This window comes from Drosophila pseudoobscura, chromosome 4, assembly GCF_009870125.1.
Source record: "Drosophila pseudoobscura strain MV-25-SWS-2005 chromosome 4, UCI_Dpse_MV25, whole genome shotgun sequence".
NCBI lineage: Eukaryota > Metazoa > Arthropoda > Insecta > Diptera > Drosophilidae > Drosophila > Drosophila pseudoobscura.
The window spans coordinates 7,352,145-7,376,714 of record NC_046681.1 but is presented as its reverse complement, the minus strand read 5'-3'; the positions used below and the strand labels follow the sequence as shown (position 1 = coordinate 7,376,714).

The window sequence follows — 24,570 nt, the reverse complement described above, 5'->3', positions numbered from 1 at the left end:
AGGTGTAAATTCCAGAACAATTTCAAATTGGTTCTTTTTTGATTGTTTTTAGGTCTTTAAGGTTAGAAGGAGAAGCCAGCCCCTTAAAGATCTGGTTAGATATGGAATATTTCCTGCACTCCGACAGGGGCATCAGGGAGGTATGTTCAGGGACGTTCTTAAAAGAATAATTCATTAACCAAAATGTATTTGAGATTTTAAAAGCTCTATTGAAATGTGTTCTATATCTTTAATAGTACTAAATCGTATAAATCTAGACAGAACTACTCCACCAACTATGGTAAATATTGTTGAAAGCCAAAGCCCTTCAGAAAGTTTCAATGAAATGGCATTGGAGCATATTTTTCATGAGGCTTATTTAGGAGAGCAAATAGATTCCACTTGTAATGTCTTCTTGATGTTTTCTATCCGATCTAAAGGGATGGCCCTTTATATCATTCAATCTAACGTTCTAATCAATAGTTGCATACATCGATACATTCAGCTGGTGTTGCCAAAGTTTCATCGATAAATACTTGATTGTTCTTTTTGATAAATACCAATGAATCTCGGAATCGCTAGCCTTGATCTATTTGCTACAACTACCCTGATCTGCCAATGAAATTCCTGCCCCAAAAATACCCACCTTGCACCACGGTGCATCGTTTAAATATTTACCATTGCTTAGCTGCTGGAATTGCGACTGCTGGATGACAAGTAATAAGGTCATCAAAACGCCAACGTTCGATGCGGTTTTGTCGACTGATTTATGAAGTTGTGTGGTCAGCATACAGCTCGGAGATGGTGGAGAGCCGAGGGACACTGGGGGGGAGGGCCAGCCCGGCATGACAACTCAATTGAGGACATCGAGCATACGCCACGTTGTTCGCAGCTACCTTTTTGGGGGGCAAGGCAAGGATGTGTCGCTTGGCCAGTCACAGATTTGCTTTGTGCCTGTGCCGGGAGCTTCCTCTTGTCGGTGGCTTTTTCGGGCAAGCGATTTATAAACGTTGCCAGCATAAATAAACCAACAGATGTTTTGGGGGAAAACCCATAAAGAACTGAACGGCAACATGTGCTCGGACTCGAACTCGGACTCGGACACGGACACGGCCTTCGCTTTTTTCGCTCTTCTCGCTGTATTTATTTACTTTTTCTTTACTCTTTTATAAAATATTTTTTAATGCAGCCACAGTGTTGCCAATTTGTGCAGATTTATAGAGGCTGCCAACGTCATCGTCCTGGGAGTAGCCAACAAAAGCAAAAAAGGAAACAGCCAACCAACGGTGGTCGGGTCTGGTCTGGTCGGGTCTGGTCTGTTGACAATCGCCACAGGAAGTGGGCAAGCAAAATGCAAGGATGGATCGTGCATTGTTGCTGGCCCAGCCTCGAAAGGGTCATAACTGATTGCTGCAAACACTTATGCGATGGGGCAAGGGGAAGGGCAGAAACACACGTCGGTTGACTGGACAACACGCAGCGGCCAGACGGCCGGACGGCCAGCAGGAAGCAGGCCCCTGGGAGCACTCGAACGGAGGACAATGCCGCGCATCGAATGAGCATTTGATGGGTGTTCTTGGCAACGACTCTTTGCACTGGGGTTACCCATGAGTGGCAAGGTGCGAAAATATATGGGTGTTTCTGAAAAGGAACCGATTTCTGAACCGATTTTAGTCCAAAATTATTCATTTATTAACTGTTGAGGGTTTTGCTAGAAAATTATAAGATCTTCTAATAGCAACCAGTCGCGGTTCGTGAATACCCATACTGTGATGCGTTGATGGCTGGTCTGGGGGCAAATAAAGAATCGAGTTTGTCAATTTGAGGGGATAATAGATTTAGTATGTTATGCCTGGCATTTACAAAGCTGTCAGCCACTGGTTGTTGTCTCTCATGGTCCGGGCCTGCGGAGACTGCAATTGAATTGCTTTTCACCCTTCGCCTGGCCATCGTCGTCGTGGCAGGATGTGGTGTTGCTGCTGCTGCTGTCGTTGTGTAAGTGGGCGTGACTGTCTGCCAAATATGAGCACCGGAAATTAGCACACAACAGCCACGCCCTCGTGGGCGGCGGCGCAAATTGAATGGAGGGGACAAGCCCTAACCGTATAATTACTTTCGTCCCAGAAGTGGGACAGGCCCATTGCTTTTAGTGCCGCAGCGGCTGTCCATCTCCAATGACCCGGCCGGATCACCGGATCTAAATTAACAAAAGGACTCAAATTAAAGGCTAATCAGGCACTTGTCCACTTGACCCAAGTGCAGCCCTGGGCCGCGCCACAAATGGATTTATGATGCGTTGCACAGCAAACAAACCTGCAGCCACTCGAAAACTTCACACACATTTCAGCCAAGGCCCTCCATCTCCAAGGGGGAGCTTTGCCAGCACAACTGCTATTCTCTGGAGTTCAACTTCAGTTCAAAGTTTTACAATGATTCGGCTTCGGAATGCCTGTGGCGAGGAGAGGAAGCTCTTGCAAGGATATTTCGAGAGTGGGCAGGGGCATGCCACGATTATGTCAGCGTTTGATTGGCGTTCGTTGTTGAAAGGCGGAATGATTTTCCTCAGAGATGCTGGGGTTTCTTTTCCTGAATGCCACCGATTTTGCGATCATCGAAGGCTCTTTGAAATCTACAGAATTAGAACCAAGGTCGAAGTCTTAACAGATCTTAAAAAATATCTTAAAAGACTCCAAGAAATATATCTGCAATAGATATAATTGAAATTACTAGCAAAGTTAAGACCTTCGGCTTGAAGATCGACTAATTTTTGACCTTTTTTCGTTTAAAAATTCCTGAAAAATAATGAAATATAATTAAAAGAGCAGTTAAGGTCAGGATTGTATGCACATGGATTGGGTTCTTGACTGGTGAATCAGGAATCAGGGGGTTTATAGCAGTCCTGTGCTCTCGTATGATGGGATCTTCGTATTTCTGTTATGCACACGAATTCGGGAATAAAGGAGCTGTATTTCCTTTTAATTTACCAATAATCAAGCCGCGCGTCATGCAGCAGCGCCGCTCGGTCGATTGGGCGGGAGAAGGGCTGCACTTTGCCTGGGTTCCGCGAGTAACGGCCTTCTTGATGGTTCAGTCATTGCATATCAACGTCAAAATCTAGAAAAAAAACCAAAAAAATATATCTACACCATTTATACAGGATCTTCTGGGCTTGGATATTTTTTGAGGCCTACTTGGTCGTATTTTGCGGTCTGTAGCGCTGCCTCCTGGCGATATACCCGCCTATTTCTAGAACTCTCGTCGGGCACAAGAAAAAATGTTCCCCCTCTCAGAAAGAGAAAAAATCGTAGCGGCACACAAACTTTCTTCACACACACACACACAGCCTTGCATAAAGTAAGGGAAAAATCCGTGCCGGAGCCGGAGATGGAGGCCGAGCAGATGCAACTTTGCTTGCTTTTGTGCTGCTGGCAACTTCGTTTGCGCCCATTTGAAATTCAGCAATGTGTGAGTGGACGGGAGAGAGTGCATGTGTGTGCGTGTGTGTGTGTGTGGGGCATACATTAGCATCTCTTGTGCCGTGTGTGCGGCTGCATACATTTAGGCGCGGACAAAGAAGAAATCCCGGGCAATGCAGTGCACAATTGCTTATGAAATTGAGCAAACAAAATTGCGGAATACTCGTACTGTAAATGGGAGCTAATGAGCCGAGACCCACTCAGGGGTTAATACGCAGTTCTGAAAGCCGCCGCTCGAGCGCGTTCCTGTGCACGCCTTAACCCTCTACAGCCTGCAGCAGGAATGACTGATTGGGGAGCTGGCATAAAAAACTTATTGATAAGAAAATGAATATTATATGAAAATGCTTAACCGACAAAAACGAGGAATGGAAGACTAGAAGATGATATGCCTACTACAAGATACCCTTTAAAAAGTGTCCTGTGCAATGAGAAGAAAATTCACGATCATATATGGTATATACGAGGATCTTTTTTATAGATAGGACAGGATTGTGGGTGGAAAGTAGTTATTGGTTGCTGCAGCTCCGACTTTTCCCCGCTTCCAGCCTGATGTCGGGGGTTCCACTCTGCCAGGAAGTCTGACAGTTCTCTACTGTTCCATGAATACAATATACCTTTGTTTTCTACGAGTAGCATGAGGTCTAAAAACGGCTCTGCTTTTATGGGACAACTCGCCATTCTTGAAGGAAACAAACTCATTAAAAGGTTTCTGGCCAGTCAGGCAGTCAACAACTTTGAGCCACAAAACAAGCCATTAAAAAATGTTTAGTACATTGACTGGGGCAGAGACAGCCACAGCTCCATCCCCTGGCCCCAGCCTCGGCCCCCAGAAACGGCAACAAACTGCCAAACAAGTTCGAAGGGCAAAAAGTGTAAAAAAAAAGCGTCCGCTCCGGCAACGGCAACAACAAAATTGAAGGCAAATGTTTAGTGGAAGTTTAGGAGAGTTACGGAAAAAAGTTGGCCAGAAAAAGTGTCCCCAGGGCGCATTTGGCACAACGAGAAAACGGGGACGAGCTCCGCCCCCGTCTCCGCCCCCACTCACCTGTCACGTGTAAAACGCCGCCAGCGGCAGTTCTGACCCGAGGAGAGTGTCCTTCAGCCCTGCCTGCCGGTGTGTCCTTCCGAGCCGTGTTCATGTAAATTGAAAACAGTCACCAAACGGCATTAAGAAGGCGAATGAGGCCCGAATGGGAGGCCTCTGTCTGTCTGTGTGTGTGTGTGTGTGTGTGTCCGTGCAGGCGAGGAAATGTACATTAAATTAAAAATTAACTGTCGCCAGGGATAAATTGTCGAACGACGCGACAGGCAACAGGCAATAATTGTTGCTTAAATGAAGGATCTTCGTGGGACAGAGTCGCAAAAGGTGGCTCACAAATGAGTGACGCACGACTTTCAATCTGGAGAAAATCAATTCCAGGTATTTCCGTATCCACTCGTATCTGGTGATCTAGGAATTAAAAGGAGAATTAAGATCTGTTACAGCATAAGTACCCATTTGTCGTATTATATATTTGTATTACTGAAGCGAAACGCCTGAAATGATTTCCAATAAGAGCAGCCGTTTTGGGAATTAATTCAAGGTGAGGGAATGCCTAATCCTATATTGAACTTCACTTGAACCGAGAGCACTCCCTTTTGAGTCTCTTCTTCACTGCATCCCACTTCTACTCACGAGCAATGGTAGAGCGAAAGGGTAGAAGAACTTAAGCAAAAATAATGTATTTATCTACATACATGCTTGTGCATTACGGTGGAAAAAATGAAATTGAGAGAGAGCGGTGCAAATGCGTTCATTCTATGCTCTCCCTCTACTCTTCCTAATTGTTCTCTCACCCACGCTCTCTTCAGCTACTTTTGCTTATGCTTGTCTCTGCTTCTTGGCTTCATCGTTTGCTACTGCAAAATGAGATCAATTGAGTAATTCTACCATTCGCTGCACCTGCACCGCGCACTGGAAATCTTGCACCAGAATCAACAACTCACTCACACTCCCACGCTCTTTTGATCTATTGTTGCCTAGACAACAGCACACTTCGTTCTTCACTATCTCTCTCTTCAAACACGGCGTCAAAGCGCTCTCACTAGTGCTGAGACCCGAAAAAGAGTTAGCGAACCATCATGGCCGGCCGCGCTTAGCAAAGGTGCGCTCTTCACTTTTCGCCCCTGCTTCATTTCATTGCTCTCGCAACACGTGAAGTAAGAAGAGAGGATTAACTGGAATAGAATCGTGAACGCATAAAATATCAGCCACGTACTCCCCATACCACCCCCCACAGAGCATAGACAATGGGCAATAGACGATAGCAAAAACAACAAACGCACTCACATTGCAAAAGCAAAGACGCTCTTAACTTTTCTTCTCAGCTTCGAGTCATTGCACTCTTTAAAAATAAGAGCAGAGAGGTAACGCGATGCAAATATTGGCGGCTTGAGATCCTCTCAGCAAAGGCATTATGAGCTGTTCGCCCCCGCGTCAGGTCTTCAAATTAATAAACCTTTTCTTGCTGATGATCTCATTAATGCACAGCCCATCTCTCCCCACCCACCCGTTTAGAGCATAAGCTAAAGCAACTGCAAGCACACACCGCAAAAGCAAAAAGAGAGCGCTAATGCTCTCACCTATTACGTTTCGTTCAACTACAACCGACCGAGTGATCTGTCAAATTTGAGTGGGAGAGAGAGCAACCAGAAAGAAGATCAAAGAACAAACGCATTTGCGCCGCTCTTCTCTCACTTTCATTTTTTCACCCGGTCAAAGCGCGCGCTCGGAAGTCAGCTCCGCGTTTCAATCCGTGAAAATCGGGAAAATGGTGAAAAATCCATCGGGAAAAATGTGGTGCATGTGTGTGAAGTGTAGTTTAGTGTAGTGGTGTAGTAATCAGAGGTAAATCTGCAAAAAAATTTATTAATTCACGAAAATTTGTGGAATAAAAGGCGGGGGCGCAATAAGAGGCAGAAGGAGGCAAAATGGCGGCAAAAATTCAGCTCAACGAAGGAAAAGTGCGGCAATGTGTGGAATGTCTATATATTTGATATAAATATGTACATATGTACATATGTATGTATATGCAGTTAAACATATTTTTTTTGGTATAATTTTTTTTTTGCGTAGAAATCTAAAATTGTTTTTGTTCCGTTGTTTGGTTTTTTTTTTGTCTGATGATCTTTGCAAAAAATGCGTCAAGTTTTGTCCCTTTCCCACTTTCATTCCTCGATAGTAGTAGCGGAATGCTGTGAAGAAGAGAAACAAAAGGGAATGAGTGCTCTCGTTTCAAGCCGAAGTTTTGAGCTCCCAGCGCCCATGCCGACGGAAAAACAGTATCATAGAAAAGATCGTGAAAAATATCCGAAAATGTTCCGGAAATTATATAAAAACCCCTGTGTTAAGTGTAGCAAGTGTTTATAATGAAAATGTGCCAGAAAAGTCTGGAAAGGTGGTGAAAAGTGTTGTGAGAAGCCAAAAAGTGATGAATAGTGGTCGAAATGGCAGGAAAATTCAAGGCCACGAGTGTGGAGAGCCAAGGGATTGCGATATTTAAAAAAAAAATGACAGCAAAAGTGAAAATGGAGTAAGAAAACATTTGAGCGTAAATCCCGACACCAAGGCATGGTGTCGCCTTTGAGCTTGAGTTTTTTCCGCCTCTCTTTCTCAAACTCTCGAGCGAAGCGGAATGGTCAGCAGTTTGTCGATTAAAACGAAAGGTGAGTCTGCACCGCACATCACATGATATTTTTAGCTCTATATTTTATTGGAATTATTATTTTTTCTTTTTACGGAGATGGGGCGTCGGCTTGGGGGGGGGGGGGGGGGGGGGGGGGGGGAATGCATTTAAAAATCCCTGCACCTTTGTTAATAGATCCTTCGGAAAACACACACAAATAACCCAAATAAACAAAGGAATATTATATATTTTTACCAATTCTGTACCTGTACCAGTGCCTCTCTCCCCTGACTCGCCTGTGGTTTGTTGAAGGAGAACCTAATCAGGTTACCACAGACGACTAGCTCTTCAGATATGCTCTTAAAGATGCACCTCCTTTACCATTCGGAGTATTCATTTTCATTCATACATGTATATTCATCGAGGGCAGTCGTGCAAATCTAGAAATAAACTTCAAAGCATTTAACATTTGCTCAGTGACCAAGAACGCCCCCCTCCATCCCCCGCCCCCGACTCGGTCCGCCTGGCGATGTAATCTACACAATGTCCTGGTCGAGTTTTAATTGCTATGACACTGCCAAGACACGGCTGACTGGATAATGGGAGGAAGGAGGATTGGGATTGGGAGTGGGAGGGGGTCAGGTCAGGGCTGGATAGAGTCCTTGGGCTTGGGCTTGCTGTCCGTTTGCTGTTGTCGTTTTCTAATTTGATAAAGATAAAAATCATTTTATAAATGGCGTCGCCCGGTGCTGGCCGTCAAGTGAGCATGGCCCTGACAGACACGGAAGAGAGGACGGTGGACCCTGGTCCCTGGTCCCCGGACCCCGGCTCGGGACACGCTCTCGCAGCTCGTTGGCTGCTCCTTAATTGAATGCTCATTTCAACAAGCTACGCTCCGGCTCTCTAGCGTCGCCGGCTTTAATTGCATTTTTATTTCATTTCCCAGCAATTATCGCAAGTTCGTGTGCAAATTTTATAAACTGAAGGAAGGAGGGCCAGAAGCGTCGTGGTGCTGCCACCTGCAACATCCTGAAGCCAAAAGGTCAATCGTGTCATGAGTGTACGAGTATCTGTATCCGCAAACCCACAGCCCGCCACCCGCCACCCGCCACTCGCCACCAGCCACCAGCCATGTGCAACTAGTACTACGAGTACCCATACTCGTGCTCGCATGTGAGTGTGCGGTCCGATGTCCTGCAAACCGTAATTAAAGGCAGCCAGGACTTGTAGCCAGCTCCTTCGTTCGTTGCTGTTACTGATATTTATTGTCGTTGCTGCGCTTTCTGCTCTCTCTCTTTTATTGTCAGTGCAACTCCAAGTTGCCGTTGTCGTTGTCGTTGCTGTTGTTACTGCGAGTTGTTAGCAAAGCAATTAGCATGAGTTTGCTATTGCAACACACGGCCGGAGACGACACGGCGACCTCTGTTCTGGCACCTGCTGAAAGTTGTACCGTTACGTTACGGCTAACCAAAGCCGGAGGCAACTTCCCGATGCTGCAGCCAGCAAATAAGAATTTAATTTATTTACTCTGCAGCAGGCCAAGTGCCGGCTAATGGCCATGTAGCATTTAGCACTCGGCAAACAAATCAAATGTAAGTGAAACTTATGAAAGGTAACCCAATCCGTGGCATGGAGCCTGTATCATGGCAGGATCTGAACGGTGCATTTAACAAATTATTATGATTGTCTTCATAAGAGGCACGTTTTGATACCCTGACTAGATACCAAGATGTTGGTAATGGTTTACAGGGGACTCTAGATATCCATAAGTGTTGGCTCGTATATTGCTTACCCTGTTACTTGCTCTCTTTTATTGCATGTTGGATGGAACATGAAAACCTGTAAAGACCCGTGATCGCGAGCATCGCTGCCACTGCACTGTTAGGCTGTTAACAGCGCTGCCACTGCACTGTTAGGGTGTTAACAGCGCTCTGTCGCCAACTCGCTCTCTTTTCTGCTCCCACGGCGCTCATCGTTTGGTGGTCTGTAAGCTAGATTTTGATACGATCCCACCCCCGCTATAAGCACTCATTTTTTCTTTCACTGTTAAGCTGTTAACAGCGCTCTCTCCGCTCTTACGATCCACAAGGCGCTCACTGTTTGGTGGGCTGTAAGCTAGATTTCGATACGATCCCACCCCCACTACAATCTACCGTTTTTCTTATGCCTTTGTAGATCTACCACAAAAATACATTGAGGTGAATAATTATTGGAAACACTGCACTCTGACCTCTCTTGGGTACTCTACGTTGGATAAAGACGTTTCAAATCTACTAAAAACACTGAAGAATGGGCGCGGTAAGTACAACAATACTGATTCCCGAAGTGGGAAAGGGGCACACAAACCAAAATTTTCTTATTGGTGATTTATAAATTAAAAGAAAAGAGAAATGCCATTAAGTATGGCATTTGAAGCCCAACGTGTGATGCAGGGAGTTTCAAATGAGGATTCAGGTCATATTTAATACACCTGCTGGAACCTAGAACCCCTTGCTCTGTCTATGAATATATGAATATTAATTTGGGCCAATAATTAGCCCATTTGTGGGGCACTATCTCACTTTATACGCCGATGACTTCTTGTTAGAGGCAGCTGAGCCTCTGGAGATTCCTCCCTTGTTAGATTTTGTTGAGGGTTTTATTGTTCAATCGTTGAAAGTACAAAGGGCGTGTAGAGGGCGTGGCCTTGAATAGCACATCATTTAAGAGCATTCAGGTAGACTTTCTCAAAACAGATAATGAAAAAATGTCTGTTGGAGACTGCCACAACGAAAAACAAAAGCCTGTCTTGGGCATGTTCCCATTTCATTAGTTAGCCACAAGTTGAATGCCTGGGAAAATGGCTAATTTTAAGGACATTAAAGCCGCATCTGTATGTGCCCAAGTTTGGGAGGAAACCTTGTTTTCCATGTCCTAAGCTCCCTTGAAAAGAAAAACCTCAATATGCATCGCTAAGTTCCTGTCCGTTTGATCTATTCTCAGCCATTTTTCACATTCAGTTTTCCCCGCTGCGATTCCCATTCAAAGTGCTGCTGCCATTTTCCCATTTTGCCGTTTTCCCAGCAACGGCTTCGATTTAGTACAACTTTCTCAGCCCCGGACCACAAAGACTAAGCCGTCTCATCACTCTCTTCTTGGGCGGTAACCTTCAACACCTTTTAAGCCGCTTGGCCTGTCCTTCGATACCCCGGGGGCCTCCCGTCCTCTGTCCCAGCCCCCTCCCCCCCCCACCGAAAAAAGCTGTTGCTTTGTCCTGGCCCTCTTCTATTGCGTTTTTTATTCACTCGATGGGGAGTTGCCATCCCGCAAAGGATTTCGCTTGGGTGCATTTCGAGCGCATAGATGGGGTTGGGGGTGGGGGGAGTGTCTGGCATTTGGTTTGATTTTGGTGGCACCTTCCCCTAGCCCCTTCATCGTAGATTATGCAAAAAGTTTTTCATTAATGTAGGATTTAGATATTTTTTCACGCTCTGTAACTGCTTTTCCTGCTCTCCTGCTGGTCCTGGTCCTGGCCCCCCACCCCCCCCTGAGCTTTCCCGGTGCCCATTTTTTCGCACAGTTTCCCTCGTTTCGTTTTTCCCCATTCGACTATTCGACTATTCTCTTTGGCTTTTGGCTTTTTTCCTGCGTTCTGGTTGTTGACAACGCAACTTTGGTCCCAGGATACGGTAACTTTTGTGCACCATGCCGCACCATTCCGCACCATGCCGCACCGCACTGCCACGCACCGCAGTGCCGCACAGCGAGCGCCGAGCTCCAGCGCACTGCAATGAAAGTTGGCACCACCGCAAAACACAGATACACAGATACGTTCGGATGGATGGATAGACAGCTAGACAAACACTTAACAGCAGAACCCATGAAGACGCCACAAAGCGAATTTGCCTTCCCCAAATCCGAAAAGCCAAACAAAGAGTGGATTAAAACGGAAGTCTTCTGCGTTTCAAGCAAGTTTTTATAGTTTTTTTTTTCTCTAGGGTTGTGGGAAAATTGAGATATATCTAGGAATTGATATATTTTTTAACCTAGACTTAAATTTAGACCATTAGTCGTTTAAAAAATTGCAGAAAATAATGCCATAAAGTCGGGCTTGTAGAAATTAGCAAATCTTAAAGAAAATTGATGATTTCATGGATTAAGAGTAGTTTTCTTTGGAAAAACGAGATGAAACGGCTCTTAAAACAGCAGTAAACGGAAAACTTATGACTGTGCCAATATTTAGCACCAGCACTGTACATACTCATACAATGCCGTCTGTGATGTGGTGTTAGATATTTCTGTTAATTTTGTGTCACCTTTTTATGTTAAAGAAAAGGGGAAAATTTCCTTTATAGATCATTTTTTAGACAGGAAGTCTACTCCATAGTCTTCTCCTTAGTCTTCCCCATGGTCTCCTCCATGGTCTTCTCCACAGTCTTCTCCGTAGTCTTCTTATTGGCCTTCTACTTAGTCTTCTCCATAGTCTTCTCCACAGTCTTCTCCTTAGTCTTCCCCATGGTCTCCTCCTTAGTCTTCTCCAAAGCCTTCTCCACAGTCTTCTCCATAGTCTTCTCCATAGCCTTCTCCATAGTCTTCTCCACAGTCTCCTCCTTAGTCTTCTCCATAGTCTCCGCCATAGCCTTCTCCATACTCTTCCCTCCAGGCACTCCCTACAGTGCCCTCAATTCGTGCTGCCCCATCGCCATCGCTGGCTCCTTGGCTGCCTTCCAATTAATTTATTAACGAGTTCCTTCATTTCTCTCAGTGAGCCGCCACATACAGTTTTTCTTTTATTTTTTTTCTCCACATCCCCAAACATAACTTGGACTTTCTTTCCGCTCCTATATACACACACACATGTATACATATATATGTATGTGTATCCTTTTTTTTCGTATCTGATTCTGGTTTTGGTGGTTGTTTCTTTGGAGACACTTTTGCCGCTTTGCAGTGCAAATTGTTGGGTTTTTCCAGTTCTATTCTTGTAGATTTTTTTGTGTGTGGTTTTTATTTTCTTTTTTCTCCTTTTTTTCGTTCTTTTGTGGTGTTTTCGATTTGTCCTGGCCCCTCAGCTCTCTGCTTCCGCGCTTCAGCATTTATTTGAGTGTGTAAACTTTTGCTACTTGCATTTTTTTGGGGATTTTCTGTGGCAATTTCACAGTTGGATCCCCCATTCCCCCATCCGCCAAACCCATTGCTAGCCCCCTGCCAACTTTGATAGTTTTGTCAAAAGTTTTTATTGCGATTTGTTGCAGCTGCAAGTCGAAGTCCTGTAAAAGTAATGCTCATCCCAAAAGAAAGGCAACAAAAATGAATGAAAATACTGGAATTCCCCAATTGATATTTTCTGTGTGAGATCTTTTGGAGGATTCAGGCAGAGGAATCGACGGGAATAATGCCTTTAAGTGATTTTTATAGCAGATACAAGTTTTCATTATAAATGAGGCTTACAGCAGAGAGTACGAGAGCGATAATTGTATTCCCATAAATATATGTGCATATATCTTCATGTATTTGTTGTGTCTTTCATTGCTTAGTAGTATATATCGTTGTGTATGTGTATAAAGCTCCCGTAGCTGCTCTGTGAGTTCTCTCTTACAAGCTAAGGCCGCCCGAGAGCCGAGTGGATCGTGTGGATCGTGATAACAGTGCAAGACCGCTATCAGAGCGCGCTGTCAGAAAGCGCTGCAGCTGGCTGTAAACTGAGCGCAACTGTTAACAGCCTGTTAGTGGAGTGCTAACAGTGCGCTGTTGGGTTGCCCTGTTAAAGCTGTTCCCCTGCACAAATAGCATCCACTTTAAATATTTCTTAGCTAAATCGAATGTTTCTTCCCGACTTTTGGTTCACTTCACTTGTTATCACAATTGTCGATGACCACGACGTCCCCGTAGTTGGGTGGCGGCGTCTCAGGTCGCGCCGCTGCCTCGTCCGTGTAGAAACGGGTGGTGCTCTCCGGCGGGGGGGTTGTGGGGCTAGCTGGCTCCCGATCGCGAATGCTAAAGAGGTTGCTGCGGCTGAGGCGGCGGATCAGGGTGGCCGTGTTCTGGTTGATGGTGCGGTAGTACTGAGAGCGGGCCGGCCGCCCAAAGATGCGGTTCACAAAGCTGTCCTGCGGCCCGTAGGGCTGGCGGACCACGGCACGCGACGATCGCTGGGGGTTGGATCGCCGGGGATTGCGAGTCCGGTGCGGCGCCCAGGTGTGAATAGTGGGCAGGGTCTGCTGCGAGGGATCTAGAGGCGTTTCCCCCTCCGGCGACTCCAGAGTGGACTTCTTCTTGCGCATCTCGCAGCAGCTCTTGAGGCACAGGGCGAAGGTGATGATGAAGATGACCATGCAGATGCCCGTGGCACCGCCCACAACAAAGGCCAGCTTGAGGTCATCCGAGTCGTACTTGAGCGTCCGTTCGATCTCGTCTGGCAGCTGGGCGCCTCCGCCGGCCAGGAGCATGTGGCTCACGCGCTCCAGGCAGGTGCGGTAGTTCAGGCAGAGCTTCTCCCGACTGCCCTCGCAGACGTCGCTGAGGGAAGACAGCTCCTGCTCCTCCTCCTTGTCGCTGGTGCTCTCCTCGCTGGAGTCCAGCTCCCGCCACACGGCCAGCACGGACTGCGGCCCTTGGGTGGTGGGCTCCAGGTGCTCGAGGCGCTCGAACTTCATCGTCTGCCCCCCCTGCAGCTCCACCTCCTCCGGCGGCAGAGCTGGCTCCTCATCCACGCAGTCGCTCATGAAGAGGGCCACGCCCCGCTGACGCAGTCCGGTGGCCACTTTGCTCAAGGCGCGATCGCAGTTGAAGGGATTCTCCTCGAGGTTGAGGGAGGCGAGGTAGCGGGGGGCGTGGAACACCCCCGCGCTGAGGGTGAGCAGCAGATTCTGGGCCACGTCCAGCTGACGCAGCTGGGGCAGGCCGCTGAGGAGCTCTGCCCCCAACTGGTTGATCTGCGAGTTGCGCAGGTTGAGGGAGCGCAGCGAGGGGCTACGCAGCAGGGGGCCACTGCCCAGGGAGGCCAGCTTGTTGCCCTCCAGATTGAGGTGGATCAGCTGGGCATTGGACTCCAGCAGGTGCTCGTCGATCTGCTCCAGCCGGTTGTAGGACAGATCCAGGTGCCGCAGACGCCGCAGCTCCGCAAAGCCATCGCCGTACAGTGTGTGGATGGCATTGTGGGCCAGGGAGAGGTTTACCAAGTGGACGGTGCTCTGGGGGACAGTGGATATCAGTATTTATCGATCAATGTCTGGAAAACCCTTCGACCTACCTGGAAGGAGTCATTGTCTATGCTGGTGATGTCATTGTAGCTTAGATCCAGCAACTCCACCGTTTTGGGCATTTCTATATTAGCGCTTATCAGTCGCCTCGCACTGCCGCCAAGGGGGGAGACATTCGATAGAAAAGTAAATAGATAAAGGGGAAGACAACCCACCTGCAGACCGCCCGATTGCGCTGGAGATGGAGATCGCACCGACAGACAGTGGGGCAGTACATCTGCAGCTGGGTCTTGCTGCGGCACACCTGCAGCAGCACGCACAGCAGGAGGCCCACGTAGAGCAGGATCTGCTTAAGACCGAGCCACATCTTGGGTTTGATCACGCATTGCAGAGCCATATATAAAATGTGTATCTGTGATTGTTGGGAGGGGCCTTCCTCGGTCAGAGTTTCGTCATTCTCGGCGCCCTGGGACTTGCAGGCTTACGGGAATGCTTTTGTTCACTGACTGCGGGGGAAATGGCTTTCGGCCTACAATCGTGACTAACTGAGGCGCTGCCTTCCAGTGCTCGGGGGACTGGGTTCTGCCTGGGGCGGCCCTACACTTCCAGTCCGATAAGATAAGATAGGCTGCTTTGTTGGTATCTAATCTGCGGCTATTTTCGAGTCTTTTTGAGCGCAGCAGAGCGGAGAGTAGGTCGAGTCACATTTCCACGGCGGGGCTTTCGGTTGTTTGGAAAATGAATAGCCGCAGCTGGCAAGAGTGACTGATAACTGATAAGGGCTATGTTTTACTTTCACTTTAGGGCCTTGCAATGGGTACTACAGGGTGTATAGATTTTTTAGTAGACTACTTAGTTTTGTGGTTTTTTGGTACATTTTTGATCGTACGATTCCCTAGGGGAGGGCCCAAAGCAGCTTATGGCCAGCCGACAATGGAAGAACTTCGATATTTTACTACTTGGAAGGAGTCAGTCTCATATTTCTGGGTTTTGGCAATGATTCTGTTCTTCTACGGATAAGAAAATGCCATCAGATCGATGTAGATCACAAATATCTGAGGCCATGCATAGGAGATTGAAGAAGTCCCTGTTTAAGCAAGGGAGAACGTTGTGGGTCGTTGCTACGGCCGCGACTCTACATCTACACATTGCACGACGAAAAGTGCGTGAGGGAGAGCCACTGGCTAGAATAATAAATCGATCTGAGCCAGATACGGCAGTCTTGAAGACATTGTTGGGTCATTGTCTACGATTCTGCATTGTAGAATATCGGGTATAAAAACACCTTCAAGAGGAATGAGCGAAAGCCTATCACCTTGAACCCCAAATTTAGGAGTGAAAAGTGGGTTTTAGGGCACTAGAAACATATTTTTGGGTACGAAAGAATAGTCATTTATCAGAGAATCGATCAAAAAGCGTAGTTTTCGGCAAAGGCCTGGTACCTACTTTAGTACTTTAGATATTCACTGCTGGTTGGGGCACTTGTACATGGTGTTCAGGCGATTGATGTCCGTGTCACTCAACCGCAGGCGTTGGCCCATCAGGGACGCCTTGTCCGGCTCCAAAGCCACAATAGTGGGTTTTCCATTCTTGGATAAAGTGAACGGACCGTAGTGCAGAATGCTGCCGTAGTCGTAGGGCTGGTCGTAGTTGTCCAGCAGCATGTCGTCGCGTTTCCGAAAGGCGTTCTCGTGCCCCGCGACGATGTTCTCCTCCTCGATCATCACGTAGTCGTCGCGGTCCGGGGAGTTGTGCTGGTGGTGGAAGCCCAGGGTGTGCAGCAGCTCGTGCTGAAGGACCCCGAGGCGAAGGCAGCCCTCGTCCGGCTGGTGGGGCGTGAGCTGAAGGAGTCGCCGGCCTGGGCCATAGCCCACCGGAGAGGTGCAACCCTTCTCCCTGGTGGTCACGAAAACGTAGTTCTTCTGCGGCTCATCGGCGCGGACAAATCGAATGCAGCTGGAGAGCTCTATGAGCTTCATGGCCAGCTCAATGTGGGCCGCCTGGGCGGCATCTGCAATCACATCGAACGGAGCTCAATGAGAATCGATTTTCTGTGCATTTTGGAGTCTTACCAAAGGCCTCATCGATCTTGTACGGCACTGATCCATTAGGCCACCGCTGTGTTTCCTTTGGCAGGCCATTCCGCCCAAACTCCACATCCAAGTCGCCCTCAAAGTAGCCAGCGGCCAGCTCGGGATCGGTTTCGGTCTCTTCGTTGGAGGTACTGTGGGTACTGCGGAGGGGTGCTCCGAAAACCCGAGAGCAGAGACTGCCCAGCAAGAGCAAGTGCATCAGCCAGGCGGGCATTGTCGACTGATGGGAAAATGGGTAGACGAGGCATTACAAAATCTACTTACGATTAATCGCAGCGATAAGATTTACAGCCAGTCTGACCAAGACCTAAATAGAACCCTTACAAAGGCCTTGGGAAAGAGCAGAAGCCAGTTGTGCTTTCCTCCAGCCGGCCAGCACTTTTAGGCCGGGAAATAGTAGACTTCCTTTCGGTGGATCTTCCAAAATTAAGATCTTGGTCGGTATAAAATTCCATTGGTACTTTGAATCCTGTTTATTGATAAATTATTGATAAACCTTCCTGATTCTGCGTCGACTATACTTCCAGCCACTTGCTAAAATAATCAATTCGACTGCTCGATAGTCGGTCCACCGGATTTTCCCATTCGTTACGCTGTCCTCCCCCTGAGCTTGTTCGTCTCGAAGAAATCCCTAATCTCCTCCAGGGTAAAGAGCTGCCAGTCTCTCTTCGGCTGGCTGTTCGGCTGGCTGTTCGGCTGGCTGTTCGGCTGGCTGTTCGGCTGGCTGTTCGGCTGGCTCTTCGGCTGGCTCTTCGGCTGGCGCTTCGGCTGGTTCTTCGGCTGGCTCTTCGGCTGGCTCTTCGACTGGCTCTTCGGCTCTTTGGAATGTGATAACCTCCATCATTTATTCGTTCTATGATTGTCTAAGGATCCTCCCAATTTGTCTGTAGCTTCGTGGATAATCCTTTCTCTCTCTGTGATCTATATCTCGTATTACGACTCCCAAACGTCGGGAAATATACGACTATGGCCCGTGGGTGAACCTCTAGCTCCCAGAGTATGAAATATGACATAGATCTGGTTTTACAGAAAGATGTAGAAACGATTAAAGCACTTTTTAGCTCAAAAAAAGGTATACGCTGGGATGGGTTCCCATATATTTTTACCTCACGAAAGTCGAGTAAACGTCAATGACTGCAGGACACGATTATAGCTCTTTTCCAAAGCCAATCACCATCTACAAATAATTACCATGCGAGGGGTCCTGCCTCACATGACTTCCACCTCGAAATCTGTGTAGCCTAAAGGGCACGAGGATAAGTGCAATTATTGCAGCATATTTTGGGTTCGATAGGCGATAACTGTTTGAATTTTGAAACGATAGAATTCTAAGCTCATTTTTGCATTTCCCAAAAGCGGTTTCCCACTGCTAGATGGGCCACTGTGCTGTGAGGGGAAAAGAGAGCAAGTATTTTAGGAGTCATGGGAATAAGAACCTATTTTTTGGAGTTCGCGATTATCGAAACACTCAAGATGAGGGCAAACCCTCCCTGGTTCTAGGGCCGAGGTTCCAATCTCATCTGGCAGCTAATCCATCAATCCATTGGGTTTTGCTGAATTTCCCATATTGCCAATATCTCTAGCCTCTGGCCTCTATCTCGATCTGATAGCCCGTTTATTATCGGCACAACGTGAGAAGCTAGCGAAACGCCTGGAAAGAAGTGTATTTTCACAATTGAATGGGACACTTGTACATGGTGTTGAGGCGCTGGACATCGGTGGGGCTCATGGCCAGGCGTTGGCCCATCAGGGACTGTCCCTCCGGCCGCAGGGCCACGATGGTCGGCTCCCCGTTGACCGAGAAGGCCAATGAGCTGTAGTGGAGGATACTGCCGTAGTCGTAGGGCTGGTCGTAGTCCCCGACATCGGTGTCCTCGTACTTGACAAAGTTCTTGGCGTGGCCCTCGGAGATGTTCTCCTCGACGATCTGCACGTAGTCGTCGCGATCCGGGGAGCACTGCTGGTGGTGGAAGCCCAGCGTGTGGAGCAGCTCGTGCTGGATGGTGCCCAGACGGAAGCAGCCCGTGTCCAGCTCGGCGGGCTTCAGCTTGACAGTCCTTTCGCCGGGCTGGTAGCCCACCTTCGAGCTGCAGCCCGACGTGGAGGGAATCACGATCAGGTAGTTCTCCTCGGCCTCGTCGGCGGGCACGAAGCGGATGCACGAGGATAGCTCTATGATCCTCATTCCCAGCTCAATGTGGGCCACTTGGGGGGCGTCTGCAAGCAGGGGAAGCTGTCAAGGGGTGTCTGCCAGCTTTGGAGGCTCTGTCCCTCTCTTACCGAACGACTCGTCGATCCTGTAGGGGACTGTGGCGTTGGGCCAGCGCCGCGTCTCGCTCAGCTGGCCATTCCGCTCAAAGTCCACGTCCATGTCGCCCTGGAAGTAGCCAGCCGTCTGCTCGGGATCTTCCTCCCCAATCGGAGCCCCAAGGGCACTGGCTCCCAGGAGCCCCACCAGGGCCAAGTGGATCCAAGCGGCGCACATTTTTCACTAATCGACTGCTAATATTCCACTAATCGCTGGGCAAAGAATTATAATCGGGTACTTTAGCGTTCGATTGGAGATAAGGGCTCACAGAATTAGCCGCTCTGAAGTTATTTTGGGGTTCGATGTGGAGAACAGGTTGGGGAAGGGGGGTGCACTCCCCCCACTCGAAGCTACTTAACAGCCCAGCTGGGTCTTCCGTTCGCTGGCCAAAACCCAGTCCTAGGGCCTTCCGCCTTTCGCTTTAATTTATGGCCCTGCCAAAGGCGCCTTCTGTCAGTCACAATGGGGCGTGAACCACCCCCCCCGCCCCCCCATCGAATGATCACCGCAATGTGCAACTTTTTCGCACACATTCGCAGCTCTAGAGCTCTGGAGCTCTCGAGCGTCGGAAATAGTTAACTTTTATATGCATTTCAAATCAGAAAGTTTTGCATTCAAACTTTATTAAAATTACGCTACGGCCCCCTGCCAACCCCCCGCCCTGCCTTTGGATATTTTTTCAATTTCAATTGTTGGCCCGAAATGTTGGTTGTTGGCCATCTTCAGGGCCACTGTCGTGGGTTACCCAGGGGGTTCCTTCCGCTTCTTTGTTTCCAGAAGCATTTGGGAACAAATCTGTGATCTAGCGGGTGGTAGGCTCTTGGAACAGACATAAACGGAGGTCCTTTTGGGTCTATAAGGTGGTATAAACCCATCGGATCCGAGACTCTAAGGGAAATAGATGCTGGGATGGTGTTTTAGTGGGTAGATGGTTCCCAGCTCCAAAGGGATTCAAGGTTTCTTCCAAGTTTCAAAGGGTAGATCCCCCGTGGTCTCCCCCTGGGGAAGGGTATTCCAGCTTCTTCCAAGTGCCAGACAGCTTTCCTTTCTCTCGCTTTTTGGTCGCACATTTGCATTGTTGTTGTGACTGCTGGCGCCCTTTTTGTGGTATCTCCGCCCCTCCCCCTCCCTGGGCGCCCGCACTAATGACCGACATTGCTTCCTAATTACAAAAGTTTTGCATGCACTCGCACTCGTCGCTGCAATCGCCATGGAGGAGGGCACCAAAAAAAAAGAAAGAAAGAAAACATTGGAGTTTATTTTATTTCCTTTAGTAAATGTTTGAGCGCTTAAAGTTGGGCTTTTCATTCGGTTTTTAGTGGCACCAACTAACGACTCCATTATGGGGAAGCGCGGCTCGAAGCCGCAATACACATGTTTCGGGGGTCAAGAGAGCGGCAGCCAACAAAAATGTGCCGTCCCGGCTGGGCTGGGGCTCAGTGCATTCCCGTTACACATATGTCATGTGACACATGGCAGCCCCGCAACACGACCGGGACGGGGTCCAGGAGGGGGTCCAGGCCTAGGCCCCGACTGTCACCCACTTCTCGTTCTGGCCCTGGTCCGCACTTAATGATAAACAATGCTTGCGGTCAGTTTAACATGCCGCGCTATTACCCTGCCACTCTGGCACTCTGCCACTCTTTCGTGGCGCCACCTCCCCCACCGCCCACATAACGAGAGGACAATTTACACGCTGAAACCGAACGACGAGGCAGAGGTCGCTCCAGGGCGGGGTCTTGACTTCTGGATACTCCTTAGAACTGGAAGGGACTGAGATGATAAGGGATTCTAATGGTTCTATATGGTGTATATGGCGTGTGGCATATACGCTGCTCATCCTTGGATTTAAATTTGAATTACAACTTTTTATTTTTAAAGAATTGACAAAAAGTTGATATGCTAAAACCTGGGTTAATATCTAATGATTCTTCATATATGTTATTCAAAAAGTATAGAAATTTAGCAAAATAAAGTTTCTTAATGCTGTCTTAAATTATGTTCTTTTTTCTTGATCACTATAATTGACGCACTAGAAGTAATTTATTTTTTAAAGGAAAAGTAAATTATATTAAAATTTAGTTTTTATATATTGTGATTCTTAGATTAGAATCTTATTAGAAAATTAATACAAATAATTTTAGTCATACGTACCGTAATGTATAGCACCTATAATACGATCCAGTACAGTAGTCTCTGACGTCCCTGGGTGTTTCAGTGGTTCTTAGACTTGGAAATAATTGGAGCATTTATGGGACTGTTTCTTTCAAGACTTTGATACGCGTAGTGGTGTAGGATAACTGATTTAGATCACAAATTTCAGATGAAAAAGGGTCGTTGGAATCCCGAATCCCCGACACACTAAAAATGTACACTTCAGGCACTAATATTTCCGGCTCAAGCCAAAGAAAACATTCAAATTAAATGTTCCTTAAATCTCTATGCAATTTCGCATAAAAAAAACTAATAATAGCAATATTCATTAAAGTAGATTAAGGAAAACAATTTTATTAAAATAACTAGAATTTCCGTTCTAAAAAAATTCGACACTCATATTGAAAAATTTATAATTTTGGATGTGCTCGCCAATGGACATTGAAATAATTCTCAAAAATGTCAAAAATGTGTCCTTGTAGAGAAAGAAATTTGGGTTATGGTAAGTTATTTGCAAAGGACGAAAGATCGAAAATAAAAGCAGCAAAGGAAGTTATTTATTATTATTATTTTTTTGTATGATTTATATTATATATATGTATATTATATTATATATATATTATATTATATATTGCATTTTTATATTATTTTCTGAGAGTGAAACGAAGTTATTACTTAGATGTACTTTATTATCTTTATTTCTTCAAAAACGATATATTTTTTTTGATGAGACATTTAGAATAATTGACCTTCCATCGATCTCCATCCTGTTCTCAGTGGCCGTTTATTCGGTATTCTTCTAGGGTGGCCGTAGACTTGGGAATTATTAATATAAGCTAGCGATGTAGTAGGTTATATTGGGGCTGTCGGATGGACTGATAGGGGTTGTCCTACCACATATTTAATTATAGGATTAGATCGGGACAACAAGCAGTGTCTTGAGAGACTTTAATGAGACATTTCGTGCGTCTTGAGAGAGTTCGTGGAGGCTTGGCTCTTGGCCACTCTTTGTTCGAATCGAAGGCCGCTTCGATCCCTATCTCTCTCTCTCTCTCTCTCTCTCTCTCAATCTCTATCTCTATCTTCATCTCTATCTCCATCTCCATCTCTATCTCTATATTATGTCACCTGTTGTTAAAGTTTAGTCTTAAATAAATTATTAATAATACAGAAAAAGCAAAAAGAAATAAATATAATAATAATAAATAAATAGCAAAAAAAAAATAAATATAATAATAATAATAAATAAATAATAATAAATATTATTAAAAATAATAATAAATATATAATAATAAAATATATAAAACTCAAATATATCTAGTAAAATCTCTTAGATCCATTTTGATACTTTCCGAAACCCTGAAACCTGCCAACTCCTTGGATGGCTTCCACTTGGATACTCCCTTAACTCTTTCGTGTCCCAGCATACCCCGACTAACCCAATGCCCTTTAGTGGCTGCAACTAGCGACAAGCGAAGGCTAAGGAGAAGCAGCAGCAAAAACAGCACATGCTTAAAAGAGCAGTAAATGAGAATTTATCCACTTGCTGGCCAGCGCGTGCCCCTGTCCCTGGTCCTGGCTCCACTGTCAGGGCTCCACACACACAGACACACGTTACCAACACAAACAGACAAAGCGACAGATGGGTGGCAGGAGGGGGGGCAGAAGAGAGAGAGAGAAAGAGGAATACACGCACATCGTAAAGTTTTAATCGGATGTTGTCCAGCTTTACATGACGCCATCTACTGGCTTAGAGTGCAATATCCTGTGGCACGCGATAACATCGGGCAAAAGAGTTGGTGGCCAGGAAGAGTCGGGAGGGGGGAGGCGGAGTCCTTGTTTATGTGAAGCGCCCGGGCAAAACGCTTGTGGCCCTCTGCTTTTTGACGGCATTTGGCATGGGATGCCCACGCACAGCCCCCCCGCAGCCACCCCACAGCCCTAGACCCAGCAGCCGACAGCCAACAATTCCATCTACGTGGAACAAAGAACAGTTACAGATGCCGGCTCTATGCCAAGGCTAAAGCAGCAACAGCCGCTACAAAGGCTTAAAAAGCGCTCAACAAGGGGTGAGGGGGTTGGGGAGGGGGGAGAAAAAACAACCAAAGAGGAGAACAAGCAAAGCGGAATGGCCAAAAGGTTTCATTCGGGGATGTCGAAGCATTTATGCTCTTTAGACTTTGAACAAAAATAAATTGGAGTACAGGAAGAGGTCAATAGAATGCAGGAGAAGGTAACCCAAAGCGAATCTCAAGGGGGGTTTCCCCCTGCTAGACGGAATAGAGCACTGGCAAGAAGATCTTTATATAGAAAGCTTCGTTGTGCGGAAGATCTTAATAGAGAATCATTTCATAGCGACCTTAAAAGACCTTATAGACCTAAAAATATAGACCTTAAAAAACTCTTTAGTTGGGTACTTATCCTTGGTTTTGTTAGGCCTGGAACTATATCGTACAATGACCAAAAGAATGTTCAAAAACTACCATAAAAGATCGATTGTGTGGGACTATTTCAGTACTCCCCAAGCTCGGGCCTCTATGGGTATTATCAGCGCTAGAGATCCCTCTCCAGTGTGTTCTGCCTTCCTCCAGAATCTTTCCTCGCATCTTTGACTCCAGCGATCAGCAAAACAGCTCCATCTTGCCGCCGAATGTGCAGTGAAATGTCCTGTTCCTGTTGTGGGTCTGGGCCGGGTCGGCCACACGCTCCGCGGGCTCTTGGCTGGACAGGAAGTCCAGAACGGAGCCCGCCAAGCAGCCAGGCGACCGACCACCAACCACCGACCACCGACGAACGTCGTTGTCATTGTCGTGACAGGAAATTAAGATGAATGTGGCGAGCAAACTGCAGTTTCTACACCCGCCAGACCAGGCCCGGCTCTGCCCGGACCCGGCGTTGGGTCGGTGGGTCTCCTCTGTTGTGTGTCGTTTTTCTATTCGGTTAGACAGGGGAGGGACGACTGGCTGGCTGACTGGCTGCCTCTTAAAATATTCATAACACAAACTGTTGCCACTATCTCCACAGACCACAGACGACGCGATAGAGGAGCCCCGACTTGATGGGAGGAGAGACAAATGGCAAAAATCCTGCCAAAAGCTGCGAAAGTTGCGCGTTTGAATTAATTGATTTTTATGAATTTGTTAAGTGAGTTTTTTATGCCCCAGAAGCCCCAAAAAGGAGTTGCAGGAGTTGTAGGAGAGGAGTGCAGGTTGGACACTATATCATGGACTGGCCTGGGAGGGTGTGGTGTCCAGGGCTCTCGGAGTGCAAAAATATGTTTGATAATTACAATAAACTCGGTGATTAGGGCAAGGGGCAACAAGGGACGACAAGGGACTACAAGGGACTAGGATGGACTTGCGATAAGAGAAGGAGAACAGGAAAAGTATGGGTTATACCCAGGAAAGTATTAGTTATGAAGTACACTAGGTATTGGGGCATAGACTTAAGGCTAGAATAGTATATAGTGAATAGTAGACCTTTAATTGATTTTTTGTACTGCCCGGTACGATTCTGTGGAGGATTCCTGTGTGCTTGGACTGGGAGTCCTACAATGCCAGCCCTGGGGATACCCACCTTTGCTCAATTTGGACACAGCCCTATACCTTATCTAAGATCCGACTGGTGTTCCAATCCCTTCTGCTGTTAATTCGGGAGTGGGTACTTGGCTTGAAGCCCCATGTTCCACCAAAGAGTCTATTGCAGGTAAAG

At 47.0% G+C, this 24,570-nt stretch overlaps 3 protein-coding genes and 1 long non-coding RNA gene across 4 annotated transcripts in view; 1 reads left to right on the top strand and 3 right to left on the bottom strand.

Annotated features, from left to right (window-relative positions):
- The window catches only part of LOC26533607 (uncharacterized), a 29,458-nt gene extending 20,095 nt beyond the window's left edge, over positions 1–9,363 (top strand). Inside the window, exon 3 of the long non-coding RNA XR_004469360.1 lies at positions 9,299–9,363. This is a non-coding gene — a long non-coding RNA (uncharacterized lncRNA). The remainder of the gene's footprint in view (positions 1–9,298) is intronic.
- Positions 9,364–12,320: 2,957 nt separating this feature from the next.
- Positions 12,321–14,855, bottom strand: LOC4816315 (uncharacterized). The gene is made up of 3 exons (XM_001355969.4): positions 14,520–14,855; positions 14,355–14,457; positions 12,321–14,295 (listed from the first exon to the last, which is right to left on the bottom strand). The coding sequence occupies exons 1-3, from the start codon at positions 14,699–14,701 to the stop codon at positions 12,952–12,954; spliced, it is 1,629 nt and encodes a 542-aa protein (XP_001356005.2). The 5' UTR covers positions 14,702–14,855; the 3' UTR covers positions 12,321–12,951.
- An 816-nt stretch (positions 14,856–15,671) lies between these two features.
- On the bottom strand, positions 15,672–16,636 carry LOC6902543 (seminal metalloprotease 1-like). Its single transcript, XM_033380331.1, has 2 exons — positions 16,377–16,636; positions 15,672–16,315 (listed from the first exon to the last, which is right to left on the bottom strand). Exons 1-2 carry the CDS (start codon positions 16,609–16,611, stop codon positions 15,768–15,770), a joined length of 783 nt encoding a protein of 260 aa, XP_033236222.1. The 5' UTR covers positions 16,612–16,636; the 3' UTR covers positions 15,672–15,767.
- A 1,355-nt stretch (positions 16,637–17,991) lies between these two features.
- LOC4816666 (seminal metalloprotease 1-like) lies at positions 17,992–18,905 on the bottom strand. Its single transcript, XM_001355970.4, has 2 exons — positions 18,678–18,905; positions 17,992–18,614 (listed from the first exon to the last, which is right to left on the bottom strand). Exons 1-2 carry the CDS (start codon positions 18,880–18,882, stop codon positions 18,067–18,069), a joined length of 753 nt encoding a protein of 250 aa, XP_001356006.2. The 5' UTR covers positions 18,883–18,905; the 3' UTR covers positions 17,992–18,066.
- Between the last annotated feature and the right edge of the window lie 5,665 nt (positions 18,906–24,570).

Excerpts from the sequence above, each read along its gene's own strand:
- LOC4816315 (XM_001355969.4), bottom strand. The coding sequence starts at position 14,701 with ATGGCTCTGCAATGCGTGATCAAACCCAAGATGTGGCTCGGTCTTAAG. Across the intron at positions 14,458-14,519 it reads CGCAATCGGGCGGTCTGCAG|TGCGAGGCGACTGATAAGCG; the intron begins GTGGGTTGTCTT and ends CCTTGGCGGCAG. Across the intron at positions 14,296-14,354 it reads TAGACAATGACTCCTTCCAG|AGCACCGTCCACTTGGTAAA; the intron begins GTAGGTCGAAGG and ends ACTGTCCCCCAG.
- LOC6902543 (XM_033380331.1), bottom strand. The coding sequence starts at position 16,611 with ATGCCCGCCTGGCTGATGCACTTGCTCTTGCTGGGCAGTCTCTGCTCT. Across the intron at positions 16,316-16,376 it reads CAAGATCGATGAGGCCTTTG|ATGCCGCCCAGGCGGCCCAC; the intron begins GTAAGACTCCAA and ends ATGTGATTGCAG.
- LOC4816666 (XM_001355970.4), bottom strand. The coding sequence starts at position 18,882 with ATGTGCGCCGCTTGGATCCACTTGGCCCTGGTGGGGCTCCTGGGAGCC. Across the intron at positions 18,615-18,677 it reads CAGGATCGACGAGTCGTTCG|ACGCCCCCCAAGTGGCCCAC; the intron begins GTAAGAGAGGGA and ends CCCTGCTTGCAG.